Below are 17,084 nucleotides of genomic sequence, written 5' to 3'. Positions count from 1 at the left end.
TCACCTGTTCCAATTCGCTCTTTATATTCGGCTTTATTGATTGCCTTTGACCTCAGTGGAACGGAATGTTAGAAAGGCCATAAAACAGCTGGTTGATGCAGTAATCTTCACTTACTGTAATGAACCGAAGATAAATTTCTGCCAACACACACAAAATACTAGAGGAGCTCAGCAAGCCAGGCAGCATCTGTAGAAAAGTTTTATTAACCGTCGTTTTGGGCCAAGACCTTTTACTCTTTTCCATAGATACTGCCTGGCCTGCTGAGTTCCTCCAGCATTTTGTGTGTGATGCTCAGATTTCCAGCATCTGCAGATTTTCTCATGTTTGTGATAAATTTCTGCCTCCAAGTTTCAAATTAATTTTAAATTTTCAAAACCATATAGTTGTGAATCCAGTGCTTGATAATTGTATTCCGTGTCAGCACCTCACACCACAATCTGGTGGAACGCTGTACTCTCTGTGTTCTTCCTTCCACGCTTAACTGGGGGCTTCCTCAGTTTCTGCCGTTATTAACTACATTTGGAGTCTCCCAGTGAGAGTATGGGAATAGAACAGAAACAGCATGCAATTGCTTGAAATTGGTCTTTGGACTCAGTGAAAATGGATAACCTCTAATTAAATCATTTTATTTCTTTTAGAATTAAACACCCAAATATTGTGTCTCTGGAAGACATTTACGAGAGCCCGACACACCTCTATCTGGTGATGCAACTGTAAGTATCAATTGCACATTTCATTTCACTACACGATAATATAGTTATGGTTATTGCAGGAGTCCATATTTGCAGTTAATGTTCTAATGGACACATCCATAACTCACCTGGCCTTATAAACATGCATTCAACATGGGAAACATGCTTAAACAGCTGTAACTCATGATCAGTGTCATGTTACAGGCCAGGTTTGTATCTCCTGGCGATCAGAAAACTGAGAGGTGACTTGATTGAAAAGAATAAAATTTTGAGCAACTCTTTACAGCAGCCAGCTGTAAACTCTAGGGTTGATTGCCATCACTGTCTGGAAGGTGTTCCTACATTCTCCCTGTGACTACATGGGTTTCCTCTGGGGTCTGCAGTCTCCTCCCACATTCTAAAGGTGTACAGATAGGGTGACTGTGTTATGGGCAAGCTATGTTGGCACCAGACATGTGGCGACATTTGCTCGCTGCCTAGCACAATCTTCACTGATTTGATTTGACTCAAACGGCAAAAATCACTGTATGTTTTCATATACACGTAATACTCAGGGCTATCGGCTCGTGTTTGTCTAGGGAAAACCTTGTCCGCCCGCCAAGCCGTGTCTCGTGCTTACGTAGATGCTGTGTAATGCACACTGGTACAAACTCACACGTAAAATATCAGACAGCACTCAATGTACGATTTACAGATTACACTTTATAAATCTTACTGGAACTATGTAATTAATAGAGATACAATATAAAAGGAAAGAGAAAGGCTCCAAGCTTATCAGAGTTCAACCAATTTGTGCACAACCGTTGGAGCTGAATTAATGGAGTCTTCTTTCCACAATTTGATCTTCTCCGACCCCCTTGACCCACCGCAGTGGCCGACCAGAGCATGTCCAGCACGTCCTTCCTCTTTGGTTCTCCTCCCGGAAAGTCCGCGCACTCACTCCAGGTTCCCACAAATACAGACAGAACAACATAGCTTCCATTGGTTAGTTCCTCCGTTATCGATAATCATAATCCAAACATTTTAGCAAACAGAACAGTACCTCATCAGTTAACATACAAAGATGCCATTTCATTATAACACTACAGAGAAGCCATTTTATATATGCAGTTAACAGTTAACATTTCAGTTAATAATCTGAGAACCCTACATACATGTGACAAATAAAGCTAATCTTAGGAAGGATGTGAAGGGGATGTTTCCTTGTGCAAGAATCCAGAGGTTGTAGTCCCCATCTTAGATAAGACTCTAAGTGAACATTTGTCTCAGAGGGTTGTGGGTCCCTATGACACTCATCTTGGTAGGATGGTAATAACAGGGATTTTGAATAATTTAAAGGACAAGTTAGGTAGATTCTTGACAGGACTAGATGGACAATTCCTGTTCCTGGTTGCGATGTTTGTATGTCAAGCTGCCTTTGTATATATTCTCAATATTGTAAATGTAACTCTCCATCCAGTGCAGAATATTTATTGCATGTATCAACACTTTGCTGGATAATAGTAATGAATTACTGTATGCCTGGATTACTGGCCAGGCTGATGTAAAATCTGCAGTATGCATCACAACAAACCTGTCTGTGGATGGATATTGCCATAGGGCCACAGAGGCACAGAGCAATGCAGCACAGAAACAGGCTTTTTGGCTCATCTAATCCATGCCAAACTGTTAACCTGTCTAGTCCCGGTGACCCGCACCTGGACCATAGCACATCATACACCTCCCATCCATGTACTTACCTAAGCTACTTATAACTAAGCTAAACACGTTGATGAAGATAGAGCAAGAGATGTAGTGTATATGGATTTCAGCAAGGCATTTGATAAGGTACCCCATGCAAGGCTTATTGAGAAAGTAAGGAGGCATGGGATCCATTGCTTTGTGGATCCAGAACTGGCTTGCCCACAGAAGGCAAAGAGTGGTTGTAGACGGGTCATATTCTGCATGGAGGTCGGTGACCAGTGGAGTGCCTCAGGGATCTGTTCTGGGACCCCTTCTCTTCATGATTTTTATAAATGACCTGGATGAAGAAATGGAGGGATGGGTTAGTAAGTTTGCTGATGACACAAAGGTTGGGGGTGTTGTGGATAGTGTGGAGGGCTGTCAGAGGTTACAGTGGGACATTGATAGGATGCAAAACTGGGCTGAGAAGTGGCAGATGGAGTTCAACCCAGATAAGTGTGAGGTGGTTCATTTTGGTAGGTCAAATAGGATGGCTGAATATAGTATTAATGGTAAGATTCTTGGCAGTGTGGAGGATCAGAGGGATCTTGGGGTCCGAGTCCACAGAATGGTCAAAGCAGCTGCACAGGTTGACTCTGTGGTTAAGAAGGCGTATGGTGTATTGGCCTTCATCTATTGTGGAATTGAATTTAGGAGCCGAGAGGTAATGTTGCAGCTATATAGGACCTTGGTCAGACCCCACTTGGAGTACTGTGCTCAGTTCTGGTAACCTCACTACAGGAAGGATGTGGAAACTATAGAAAGGATGTAGAGCAGATTTACAAGAATGTTGCCTGGATTGGGGAGCATGCCTTATGAAAACAGGTTAAGTGAACTCGGCCTTGAGTGGCGGAAGATGAGAGGTGACCTGATAGAGGTGTATAAGATGATGAGAGGCATTTTTCATGTGGATAGTCAGAGGCTTTTCACCTGGGCTGAAATGGCTAACATGAAAGGACACAGGTTTAAGGTGCTTGGAAGTAGGTACAGAGGAGATGTCAGGGTTAAGTTTTTTATGTAGAGAGCGGTGAGTGCATGGAATGGGCTGCCGGCGGTGGTGATGGAGGTGGATACGATAGGGTCTTTTAAGAGACTCCTGGACAGGTACATGGAGCTTAGAAAAATAGAGGGCTATGGGTAACCCTAGGTAATTTGTAAAGTAAGTACATGTTTGACACAGCATTGTGGGCCAAAGGGCCTGTGTTGTGCTGTAGGTTTTCAATGTTTCTATGTTTCTTAATGTTGAAATCAATTCTGCGTCCATCACTTCCACTAGCAAACTGTCACTTCTATCTGAGTGGAGAAATTTCCTCTCAGATCCCCCTTAAATATTTCACCTTCCAAAGTTCAAAGTAAATTTATTATCGAAGTACATACATGTCATCATCTACAACCCTGAGATTGATATTATTGTGGGCATACTCAATAAATCCGTCATAGAATATAACTATAACAAACAATAAAAGACCGCACCAACTCGGACATTCAACCAGTGTGCAAAATACAACAAATAGTGCAAATACAAAAATAAATAGATAATGATAGTAATAAATAAATAAGCAATAAATATCGAAAACGTGAAATGAAGAGTCCTTGAAAGAGAGTCAATATGCTGTGGAACACTTAATTGATGGAAAGTGAAGTTGAGTGAAATTATCCCCTTTGACTGAAGAGCCTGATGGTTGAAAGGCAACAATTGTTCCTGAACTTGGTGCTGCTGAGTCCTGCACCTTCTTCCAGATGGCAGCAGCAAGAAGAGAGCATGTCCTGGGTGGTGGGAGTCTCAGATGATGGATGCTGCTTTCCTGTGACAACGTTTCATGTAGATGTGCTGGGTAGTTGGGTGGGTTTTACCAATGTTAGACTGGGGATATCCACTACTTTTTGTAGGATTTTCCATTCAAGGGCATTGGTGCTTCCATACTAGGCTGTGATGGAGCCAGTTAATATACTCTTCACCACATATCTATAGAAGTTTGTCAAAGTTTTAGATGTCAATATGACCTTTCACCCTTAACCTATGATCTCTTGTTCTAGTCACAACATCAGTGGAAAAAGCCTTGCTTGCTTTTACCTTATCAACGTTTGTCATAATTTTATAAACCACTATCAAATCTCTCCTCATTCTCCTATGCTCCAGGAGAATCACCTGCATTAATTAAAGTTAGAAATAAAGTCCAAACCTATTCAAACTTTACCCAAGTCCCTGGCAATATCCTTGTAAACTTTCTCTTTATTTTCTCAATCTTATTATCTTTCCTGTCAGAAGGTGACGAGAACAGCACACAATACTCCGAAATAGGTCTCACCAATGTTTCATGCAACTTCAACAAAACGTTCCACCTCCGGTAATCAATTCTTTGATTATGAAGACCAATGTGCCAAAAGCTCTCTTTACAACCTTAAATCATTAAAATATTTAGCTATCTTGCGTTAGCACCAGCTACATGTTTGAAGGAAGTATCATGGTGCCAATGAGCTTTGCTGAAGCTGGAATTTATTTCATGGCATTGTGTCAGATAGTAAACTGGAATGCCACTTGTACCCACAGGTCATATTTTAAAGTAGCTTTAGCAGAAAGAGCAGTGTTAGCCTACTCCCGCTGACACCTCCTAATCTCCACTCAGCTCATTTGTCAGACATCACCTGCAGCCTATTTAACCCAGTTCTCATCCACAGTCCTTGTTCACTCATTGAACCAGCTGGCCTCAACCAGTCCCTGTCATTTTTCATCCCTAGCACAGGAGCATGACAGGACATAATCGTAATGGCCGAATCTACAAATTTCAAGGATATCTGCCCTTTTCCATAGGCTACAAATTTGGTTGTTGTTACTTATATGTTGAGTCTTGAAACTTCCCTTGGTAATGGTTCCCTTAGGCAATCAAGTGACTTTTATGTCCCTAATACTTTCAGTAGCCACTTGTTAATGCAGATATCTAATGAGCCAATCATGTGGCAGCAACTCAATGCATGGTCAAGAGGTTCAGTTGTTGTTCAGACCAAACATCTGAATAGGAAGATACTTGAATAAGTGGCTTTCACCATGGAATGATTGTTTGGGGCAGATGGGGTGGTTTGAGTATCTCAGAAGTTGCTGATCTGCTGGGATTCTCATGTACATCTGTCTCTATTGAGTACAGAGAATGGTGTGAGAAACAAAGAGCATCTGGCGGGCAAAAACAGAACCTTAATGGAAGAGGTGAGAGGAGAATGGCCAGACTAGTTTACGCAAACAGGAAAGTGATAGCAACTCAAGCCCATTACAGCAGTGGTGTGCAGAAGAGCATCTCTGAACACACACGTGGAGCCTTGGAGTGGATGGGTTACAGCAGCAGAAGACCACAAACATTCACTCAGTGGCCCTCTGTCATGTCCACTGATAAAGTGGCACTGAGTGAATGGTTTTTGTATTATGCTTTCCTTGGTTGAAATTTTTGCATTTTGTGTTCTTCACTGCAGATTCTCTTCCATTATTAATGTGTTTGGTTTAAATTTTGCAAAATAATTGACTTTTTAAAGATCAATAACCAACACATCCAGCGTAAGTTCCAAAGGAACTAATTTGCATTGAAACTGAGTGCAGAATAGTGTGAATAGAATGAAGATTTATTATTGAAAAGCTGTGATGCCTTTGATCTCCGGTATTCACGGGCTGTTTGTTCACGTTGGAGGTGTGTGTGGGTTGGGTGGTGAGGGTCGATGTCATCTTTTTATGTGCTGCTCCACGGGGAGGAAGTTGGAATCTGTGACCTGTGTCACTTGTGAATGCCATTAACAATTAATTACAATGTGGGAGAGCGAGCTGTAGATGGCTTATACTGTACATGCTGACGTCTGAGGCATGTGCCTTGCGTGACTTAGCAGAACTGACTGTTGAGTGTTTTGCTGAGAGATTTTATAAAAAATACAACTTCTATTCCAAATAAGATTATTTCATTCTTAAAACTTGCATAGATTCCTGGGGAGCCAGCTCATCAAACTTTGTTCTCTGTTAAGTTTCTGTTCCAGTGGAACCTTGTAATCCCTCAAGGGGATGTGATTAACCCCTTAAATGGCTTCTCGTGGTGAGGTAGTGCAAATTCTTCACGTATGAAGCATTGTAACCCAAGGAGAGAGAAGCAGCTCTCTTAAGCACACAAAAGAACTTTGAAGAATGTAAATTTTTTGGATGGTATTGATTGAGACAAGAGCAAAAGCTATGATGCAAAATCTTTTGAACTAAGAATAAATTATTTTCTCCTTCATGCATTTTTCTAGATCTGAGCAAAACTATTTTCTGATTCTATTTGTCCTTAAACCACATAGTTCACTAGACCTTTTCAAAAAGCTTTTTTAAGAGCAACCCCTTTTGATGGGTCTACAGTTACATGTGTTATGAATGGCAAATTTCTTGAAAGATTCAAGATCAAAATTGTTTAATGGAATTTCCAGTACTCAAGTGTAAAGGAGAACAAAATAATTGTTACTCCGAATCTGATGTAGCACAAAAAACCCATAAAAGAGAAAAAACATATATAAAAGATAAAAAGCATACATAAAAGATAAAAAATAATAAAAAGCAATAAATATAAATACATAATATAGCTTATAAAGTGATGCTAGACTGTACATAAGCTGACTGACAGGAAATAATGAAGTAGTGGTGAGTTAGTGTGTGGAGATGTTGATCAGCTTTACAGCTTGTGGAAATTAACAATTTTTGAGCCTGGTAGTCCTGGTGTGGAAGCTACATAGCTTCCTCCCTGATAGGAGTGGGACAGACCATCCATGAGCAGGGTGGGTGGGATCCTTTATGACATTACTGATCCTTTTCTGGCACCTTTCCTGTATATCTGTCCTTGGTGGAGGGTAGGCTGGGGCCAGTGATGTGTGGGGCAGTTTTGATTACTGTACCTGTTGTAGAGCCTGTTAGTGACCAAGATCACTAGATGATATTAGTAAACCAGATCTGTTTTTTTCATAACTGTTCTAGATGGTTAATTAACTTTTTAATCCCAGGCACTAGTAGTTAAGGAGTAGATGAAATGCAACCCAGAAAAGTGGAAAGTCTTGTATTTTGGTAGGAAGCACAAAGAGTGACAACAGGGTACAATTGTAAAGCAGAGCTCATGGAAGCAGCAATCTGCTGATAGGGTATAGGGCAGGTAGGGCAAGTCATTGAGGATTGTGGACCACATGAAGTGAGGTACAGGTTTATCGGGAGTGAAAAAGCCATGACAAATGTTTATGAAACTGCTTTGATCACAACAGAGAGCTTTAGGAAGCACTTGGAGAGACAGCAGAGAAGATTTATCATCATGGTTCTAGATGTGAGGGCTTACGGGTCAAAGCTGTTGAGGCTGGTATTGTTCTCCCAGGAACAGAGGAGGGTTAGAGGGGAAGCAATTCAAGGCGATAGGTGTTCTAGACTGAGTAGACGGGTAAAACTGTTCCCATTCATGGAAGGGTTCTGAACCACAGACCGCAGATTTAACACTTTGAGCAAAAGAATCAACAGTTCAAGAGAATCACTTCTGTTCAAAGAATATATGGAAGGTGACAAGTAAGATCTAGTGTGGACAACCAATAGCATTGTGTTTATCAAGTGCTAGCATGAACTGAAGAGGCTGAATGGCCTTGTACCATGGTGTTAACCTTTTGTGAAATTCCTTTGGTCCAAGCTGATTTTTGTTTGGATTGCTAACTCAGATTGGGAGGGATCGGAGAATCCTAGCATGTTCATGGAGAAAGGAAGGTTGTTGGCTGTTAATAAAGGGAGCTTTACCATTCATGTGGGGTGCTGTTGTTCTGTGAGATACTGGTACAGCTACTGCCTTACATAAAAAGCAGTGACTTTGTGCTTAGTTCCACTTATTAATAAAAGTGAAGCCTTCTTACGGTCACTTGACACAAGTGAAGTTCCACAGGGCTAAAATAACTCCTGTAGGTTCTTTGATGACTTCACGTGTGGCTTGGGTCTTATACAGGCGAATCACTTTGTAATCATCATTCTCCATACCTATAATAAACATTGCACCTTGTCTGCGATATTACACTTCACCACATTTCATGTCTCCCATAAGTCCCTGGCCTATCTCCCTCCACTCATGGCAGAGATTAATTTGCTGACTTGTTCACATTAATTAATGACATGTGAATTTGGGTTTTAAGTGATTTTATTGACTAAATTATGAAGAGTAGGTGGAAGGTAGGATCAAGGATAAGCTATTAATCGGCCTTTAATAATTTAATCAAGTCTGTCTACTTCAGCTGAATGAGCGTTCCCACGTGTGTGAATTAACTGCAGTCTGATTTAATGGAACTGAAAGGCCATTAGTTTTGAGTAGGACTGAGTCTGTGTGAGAAGAAGACAGGAATCAGACAATGAGCGATTGGCTTTGGTGAAACTATGCTGATTGCATTTTGATCAGTTTTGGTCTTCTAATGTGAGAAAATTGAGGGAGTGCAATGAGAATTCGGTGAACTGGTTTTGAGAGGCTTAGAAGGGAACTTGACATTCTCTGGAGTTCAGAAGACTGGCAGATAATTGCACTGAAATTAACACAATTCTTACTCAATAAAGTGAATGAAATGAGGATGTTCTCACTGGCTCGGGTGTCTAGAACTTATGAACAAAGACTTGGAATTAGGTGGTAAGCCATGTAGACCGTAAGGCATAGGAGTAGGCCATTCAGCCCATCAAGTTTGCTTCACCATTCCATCATGGCTGATATATTATCCCTTTCAACCCCATTCTCCTGCCTTCTTCCTGTAACCCTTGACACCCCTACTCATCAAGAACCTGTCAACCTCTGCTTTAAATATACCCAATGACTTGGCATCCACAGCCATTTGTGGCAATGAATTCCACAGATTCACCACCCTCTGGGTAAAGAAATTCCTCCTTATCTCTGATCTATTCTGAGACTATGCCCTGGTCCTGAAATGAAGTGAAATTTCTTCGGTAAAGAGTGGTGAATCTTTGGGATTCTCTCCCCAGGCGAGGTGTGGGAGCTTAGCCATTGAGATCAGGTGACCTCTGGCTGTTACTGGGGTGAAGGGATACAGGTACAGTGTATGAAAATGGTATTGTGGTGGAAGATTAGCCACGTTTTTCATGAACATTGCAGCAGGCTCAAGGAGTTGGATGCTTACTCACCATTGTTACAATCTTTATTTTTTATTTTTGTTTGGAGATACAGTGTGGAATATGCCCTTCCAGCCTTGTAACCCTAGACAATCCCAATTTAACCCTAACCCAATCATGGGACAATTAATTTACCTGCTTCACCTTTGGACTGTGGGAGGAAGCTGGAGAACCCGGGGAAAGCACATGCATTCTATGGGGAGGACGCTGGAATTGGACTCCAAGCTCTGGGATGCCCCATGCTGTTATAGTGTAGCGCTAACCACTACGCTAACTGTGGTGGTTAGCACAGTGTTTAGTGCGATGCGTCCTGTTAAGAAGCAATAGAGCAAAACATACTGCAAATACTCAGCAGGCTATGCAGCCCCCATGGAAAGAGAACCTAAATTTAAAGTTGTGTCAGAAGGGGAAATTGGAGCCAGTGACTGGGTAAGAAATGCACTAAGGAATGGAGACTCAGAAACTACCCATTCCTCATTCAGTTCAGTTTCCTTCCTCACCAATGAGTATCCCATGAACATCTAACATACTCCTGAGATAATCTTCATTACAGAATTATAGAACGGTTCAGTGCCACAGGACGGTGCAAAATGAGCTAAGTTGATTCATTGTGTCTGTGAGAGCAGTTTGAAAAAGCAAGGAGTCCCTTTCCTTTTCATTTTCTGCAGCCCGCATATTTTTCCTTTTCAAATACGGATTGATTTCTCTTTTAAAAGATCCTAATGAATATGCTTCCACCTTTGGCAATTTACTTGTAAGTGTGAGGAGACATCATCAGTGACATGGCCAGCTCCTGCTCCCTACCCATGAAGATCGAGGGGGACACTGATTTGACTGGGCATCAGGGTAAGTTATGGCACAAGTGCACATGTAGCATGTGGAAGAATTCCTAGAACAGGAAAGGGACTATTTCTGCAAACAAACACATAGATTCTGTTTATGAGTCAATAAGGGCAAGATTCCAAGCCGCATAACTCGCAGTTAGCCACACAGCCAATCAGCGATGAGATTTCCTCCCCACATCACAACTGAGTTTCTGGAATGATGTCAAATCAAATAATTGAAAAACAAAAAGGCCAAGAACTAGGAGGACACACCATGACCAACAGTACACTGACAATATCTCCTTGCATGCTGACGAAACATTTGTAAGTAAATTGCCAAGATGGCACAGCAACGCAACCCAACGATCAACCACCTGAGCTAGACATCTTTTGAAGTATTTCCAAATGCTTCACCATTTTTCTGGTAGTGCAATCAGATCATACATAGCATGGGTGCTGATGGTTTATGGACTTGGCTATAACAGCCTTAAGTTAAGAATCATTGGCACCAGGTAGGCTAAGTGATATTAGTGTATTGTAACATACACCTTGCTTGCACGTAGTTCACAGATACGTGGAAATAAAGAATACAATGAGTGCAAATCAGCAGACTGCAGTGTAATGTGAAATAGTGCAACAAAAACTCTTAGAGTGACAATTGTGGAATAACTGAGGGAGTTGGAGTTGAAAGTACAAGAATATAGTAACACCACTGGGATGGTGTGTGAAAGAAGGGTGATAAATGCAGTCTTGTCCCAGGACATCCAGGCTTTCAAGTTCCTGTATATTTTCCCAGAAGCTAAAACAGAAGAGTAAATACGCAGGTTAGGAGGCATCCTTGTCGAGACTAGCCTTTCTGAGGCCACTGAACATCTAACTCTATGCCATTATGCTCTAATCTCTCTTCTAAAGTCTGTCCTTGTCAGCTGATCTTTAAACTTCTTTGCTGAAACCTCTTTCCTATTCTACATGACACAATTAGTCATATCCTACAGTTAAAACCACACATTCCCTTAACTTCCTCCTCCTCCAGAGCATTGCATTGTGTATCAGTCGAGCTGCCCCGTGTGGTGACTGTGCCACCTTCTCCACCATTTTAAACATCAGCAAGATTTGTGTTATTGAAGGGACCATATCTGATCACTAACAAGGGAAAATCTACAGATGCTGTAAATCTGAGTAACACACATGCCTGCTGAGTTCCTCCAGCATTTTGTGTGTGTATCTTTGATCACTTCTGTGTCTTGCTCAATATTCACATCGCTCAGTGCCCTGCAGTCTTTTTACAAACTTTCTGAGGGAAGTAAGTTTCCCAGGACCTCGAATATTTCCACTTTCCATTCCTCCCCTCCACCCCCCATTCAGCCTAGCTTCTCTTTGATCTCTTTATTTTTGTTTCTCAGTCCTGCCATATGCCATACAATTGTTCTTGATCATTTAATCTGGAAGACCCTGCATCACACATACACTTTGCATCCTTCCTCTCTTATATTTGAAGGCGTCACATGTGGCTGCCATTGTGGGATTGACTGTAAGAAGAAGTCCTCTCCTCTCCTTAGCCTGATTCTTCTTTAACAGGATGAGTACTGGCAGTCTATTCTATAAGACACCCTTCCCATGATCCTCTCTCTGTGTTCCCCACACCCTCTACCGTGGCATCAAGTATAAAACACTCCAGCAGGTTCCTGGATATCAAGATCCCTTCCATGCATTGCTTCTCCAACTCTACAGCAGCTGTTTCACTATACCTGCCTTCAACAGCTACTGTCACTCAGCACCCCTCGCCTGGCAGTTCAGGTTGTGGGGAATCATCCTTGCAAGGTTCATATATCACTCCCCAGGAATTTCAGCTCTGGAATATAATTTGCTCTTGATGGATTCAGGGAAAGGTTGAATAGGTTAGGACTTTATTCCCTAAAACGTGGGAGAATGAGGGGAGATTTGATAGAGGTATACAAATTCATGAGGGGTATAGAGAGGGTAAATGCACTGAGGTTGGGTGAGACTACAATGAGAGGTCATGGGTTAAGTGTGAAAGGTGAAATGTTTAGGGAACATGACGGGGAATTTCCTCACAAACAGGGTGGTGAGAACGTGGGACGAGCTGCCAGTGGAGCTGGTGGATGGGAGTTTGATTGCAACATTTAAGAGAAATTTGGATAGGTACATGGCTGGGAGGAGTATGAAGGGCCACGGTCCGGGTGGAAGTCAAAAGGACTAGGCAGATTAATAGTTTGGCACAGACTAGATGGGCCAAAGGGCTTTTTTCTGTGTTCCAGTGTTCTGTCACTCTATGTGAAAATTAAACAGATGAACATAAAATTTATTTGGTTTAATTTGACTTTTCTTGACCCAAGATGACATGTCTTTTTCATACAGAAAATTGCTATACTAGGAGCATACCCCTTCCCTTTATAATGTTTGGTCGGTCACCTGTAATTAATTTAATATTGATGTTGCCAAATGCTCCCTTCTCTGTTGACTGCCCAGGACATGAGGTTGCTGTTGTGTGGAACAGGTCCCAACTGGGATTAGCGTCTTGTTTATCCACAACCATTGCCTTCCCATTGCTTGTTTTGGACACGGAATATGTGGTGATGTTATTTTCAACCAAACTGGTATTTCTGAGATTGTCCTGTGCCTTTCAAATAACGCTGCTTGTTCCTTACAAGAATAGATGGGTCACAGCTGGTCTGTGCCAGTCACAACTGAGGCAGCTATTGGTCTTGGCACTTCTGGGACTTGGCAACAGTCAGCTCTTGCCCTGCTCCTAAATCCCTAAAAGGCAAACACCAATGGGTTTTACACAATCAGTTTAAGTTTCATGTTGTGTTGTAACGAAATGTCGAGTGCTCTTTGTCCAGGCTGATCCTTGAACAGTGTCCAGTCTGATGTGTCATAGAGAGTACAGTGTGGAAGTAGGTCCCTCAGCCACTCAAGCTCACACTAACTATCATCCTTTTGTTTATTTATTGACCAGAGGCCCTTCTGGCTTTTTGTGCCGCGCTGCCCAGCAACCCCCGATTTAACCCTAGCCTAGTAATGGGACAATTTACAATGACCAATGCAGCTTTGGACTGTGAGAGGAAACTGGAGCACCTGGAGGAAACCCATGCATTCTACGGGGAGGACGTTCAAACTCTTTATAGGTGACGTCGGAATTGAACTCGGAACTCTGACCCCCCCAAAGCTGTAATAATGCCGCACTAATCTCTACGCTAATTTATGCTAATCCTACACTAATGGCACTTCTCATTCTCTCTGTGTTATGCCCCGGACATCATTACAATAGCACTCAGGCAGAGTCACGGCCAGAGTGACCTGTGTTTGGCATTGAAATCGTGTCTCTCGAACTGTGGCAAATGGCCTCGCTGGCAGTTTCACTGTGATGCCTGAACGAGGAATGAGCCTGCGGTTTCATGGCAAAGCTAGTTTCCTTGGAAGAAAACTGGGAAGTAGTTATGAGATTTTTCTAAAAGGATGCATTGAAAGTCCTTGCTATCAATGTAATGCATGCAAGATGCTGGAAGAGATCGGGCAGTATCCATGGAGGACAATGCTTCAGGCAAGGAAGGTCCTTCTGCCCACTTGCTTTCCAGTCCTGATGAAGCGTCTCAGCTCAAAACATTGACTTTCCTCTCGAATGACAATGAAGAAACGGACGGAGTGGCCATGGGATTGCCATTGTCGCCAGCTGTTGCTAATTTCTACATGAAGGACATTGAGGAGAGGGCTCTGAGCTCATTGTCCTTATGCTCCAAATGCTTCTTCAGATTCCTTGGTGACACCTTCGTAGTGTGGCCTCATCAGCTTTAGATACTCCCAACAGTTCCATGACCATCTGAACAGTGTACATGCAAATACTCAATTTACGGTGGAGATGGGGAAGAACGGTTGCATCCAGTTCCTGGGCATTCTAGTACGATGGAAACCAGATGCTAGCCTCAGCCATGGCATCTATCGGAAACACATGGACTTGTACCTTAACAATAGCAGTCACTATCACGTCTCCTAACATAGAGCAGTTCTTTCTACTTTGATTAGCCGTCTGAAAACTATATTGAACCCGGAGAGTGTCGCTGAGGAAATATTATGCACGACGTTCCTATAGATTGGTCACAAGGTGAAAGAATGGCTACAACTGGGCCCTTAGAAGAGCTGAAGGAAAAAACAGGAAACCTAGCAACAAGGAGGATCCCATTGCTGCCATCTGCCTTCCCTATACTGCCATGGTTTCTGGAAGGATTGCCAGAATCCTGAAGAAATACCGGAATACTACCATCCACAAGCCCGTTAGGAAGCCCACAGCTTATGTGAGTCAAAGATGACCCGGGACTTAGGATTCCCAGTGAATGTGGAGTAGTGAATATCGGCCAGAAGGGAAGCACGGCGGAAACCCGCATCAAGGAGCACAGAAGGTGTATCTGCGTTACCCAGAACATTGCATTTGCATTGGCCATAGGATTGAGTTTGTCAGCACAAAAGCCAGTGGCTTTCAGGACCGCCTGGTAAAGGAAGTCATTGACCTAAATCTAGAGGAAAAGAGTTTTAACAAAGGCGAAGATCTCGCTCGAAATAAGAACTGGAATTCAATTGTAAACAAGGTGGGAGCGTGGAAAGCTGATTGGATGAAGACTAATCAATCAGGAGAGACAGACTATGGGGGTATAAGTAGTACCAGACTGGACATGCCCAGGAACTTCCCTGATGAAGATGGCAGAGTCTGTCATCAAAACGTTGGTTATAATTGCTACCTGCATGAGCTTGCTGAGACCACAACCCACTGCAGCTTATTCCACCTTGTCCATTGAAGCCTCCATGCCAGGCTGTGATGCAACCAGTTAGAATAGCAGAATTGGTATTGGTTCATTATAAATACAAAACACTGCAGGTGCTGGAATCCCAGAACAATACACACAAAGTGCTGGAGGAACTCAGCGGGTCGGACAGCATCTATGGAAAAGAATAAAACTCAATGCTTCAGGTCAAGACCCTTCATCAGGACTGGAAAGGAAGGGGGAAGAAGCCAGAATAAACAGGCGGGGAGGGAGGAGGACAAGCTAGTGGGGATATGTGAAGCCGAGTGGGTGGGGGAGGGGGCAGCTGGGAGGTGATTGGTGGAGAAGGCAAAGGGCTAAAGAACAAGGAATCTGATAGGAGAGGTGATTGGATCATGGGAGAAAAGGAAGGAAGAGGGGTGGGAAGTGATAGGCAGATGAGAAGAGTAAGAGGTCAGAGTGGGGAATGGAAGAAGAGGGAAGGGGGTGGGAAAAAGAAAAAAAAGAGAAAAAAAAAACTCCCAGAAGGAGAAATCAATGTTATTGCCATTGTGATCTAGACAATATGAGGTGTTGCTCCTCCAACCTGAGAGTGGCAGAAGAAGAGGTCATGGACTGACATGTCAGAATGAGAATGGGGATAAGAATTAAAATGGTTGGCTACCAAGGAAATTCTGCTTTTTGTGAATAGAACGGAGCTGCTCGACAAAGCAGGCATATATTGTCACATTGAATCAATGTTCTCCCACTTCACTTTTTGCTGCTTAAAGTGGTCCGAGACTGCTCATTGTTCAAGTGAATGCTGTGACCTGCAAAGGTGCTTTGAGTCTGCAGACTGAGTTCCCTGACTCTGCCCACTAGGTGACAGTGTGGGACCTTTGCAGCCTGAGCTCGCTAACTCTGTCCACCAGGTGGGGCTGTGACCCCACAGGTGGAGCTTCCTTCCTCTATCCCCAGGCAGTACTGCAGCTCCATTTATCTGGCTCATTTTTCTCTAAACACAATTTTAGGTAGAATTTCACAGAACTGGCACTTCGATTTGTGCTGGGGTTTATACTCCACACGTGGAAGGCAGCATCCATCACTAAGGAATGCTCACTTCTCTTTACTATTGTCATGGAGGAGGTACAGGAGCCTGAAGACTCACACTCAGCAGTTTAGGAACGGTTCTTTCTCTTCTGCCATCAGATTTCTGACCGGTCCATGAGCTCTACCTTGCTATTCCTCTTTTGAACAATATATTTAGTTTGGAACTTACGGTGTTAGGTCTTGCATTGTACCACTGCTGAATAACAACAAATTTCACATCATGTGTTAATGATAAGAACCTGATGCTGACATGCTCCTTCTACCAAATTACTTCATTCAATAGATTTCTCCTTTGAATGTATGTGAGCTACCCCTTTCTGCATAATATTCTCACTGCTTTCTGGGTTCTTAGTGTAGAACCAGAAAATATTGAATATTTCAAACATTTTCCAGTTTGGCATTGTTACTTGCATTTACAGTTGTTAGTTTTGGACTGCTGTTTGTAAACACTCCATTAGCTGCTGATAGCACAGTGTGATGAGAGCGCCAGCAGTAAGATTGGGCCTCCTGACTGGGACGTTCTCTCCGTAGCCATGTGGAATGTCTTTGGGCGCACAAGCTTCCTCCCTCATTCCAAAGATGATTAGGGTTAGCAAACTGTGGACCAGCTGTGTTGGCACCCAACTCAGCCTATTTCATTGCATGTTGCAATATACATGTGAAAGATAAAGCTGATATTAATCTTATTTTATTCCATTTAAATCTTCATGCATTTATTGAAAATACTGATGCATAACGAACTTTCCATCATGTGGGTTTGAGTTTTAGGAAAACACCTTCCTTGCATATAGACAACACACACAAAATGCTGGAGGAACTCAGCTGGTCAGGCAGCACCTATGGAAAAGA

General features: G+C 42.6%; 1 protein-coding gene across 2 annotated transcripts in view; it reads left to right on the top strand.

Annotated features, from left to right (window-relative positions):
• Nucleotides 1–17,084, top strand: part of LOC132378048 (calcium/calmodulin-dependent protein kinase type 1-like) — a 236,646-nt gene that overhangs the window by 192,990 nt on the left and 26,572 nt on the right. For both annotated transcript variants that reach the window (XM_059944697.1, XM_059944696.1), the window contains exon 4: nt 640–714. In XM_059944697.1, coding sequence (XP_059800680.1) covers nt 640–714 — 75 coding nt within the window. The remainder of the gene's footprint in view (nt 1–639; nt 715–17,084) is intronic.

Source organism: Hypanus sabinus, chromosome 19 (assembly GCF_030144855.1).
Source record: "Hypanus sabinus isolate sHypSab1 chromosome 19, sHypSab1.hap1, whole genome shotgun sequence".
Classification (NCBI taxonomy): Eukaryota; Metazoa; Chordata; class Chondrichthyes; order Myliobatiformes; family Dasyatidae; genus Hypanus; species Hypanus sabinus.
The sequence above is the reverse complement of the archived record's forward strand: the minus strand, read 5'-3'. Positions and strand labels throughout refer to the sequence as shown.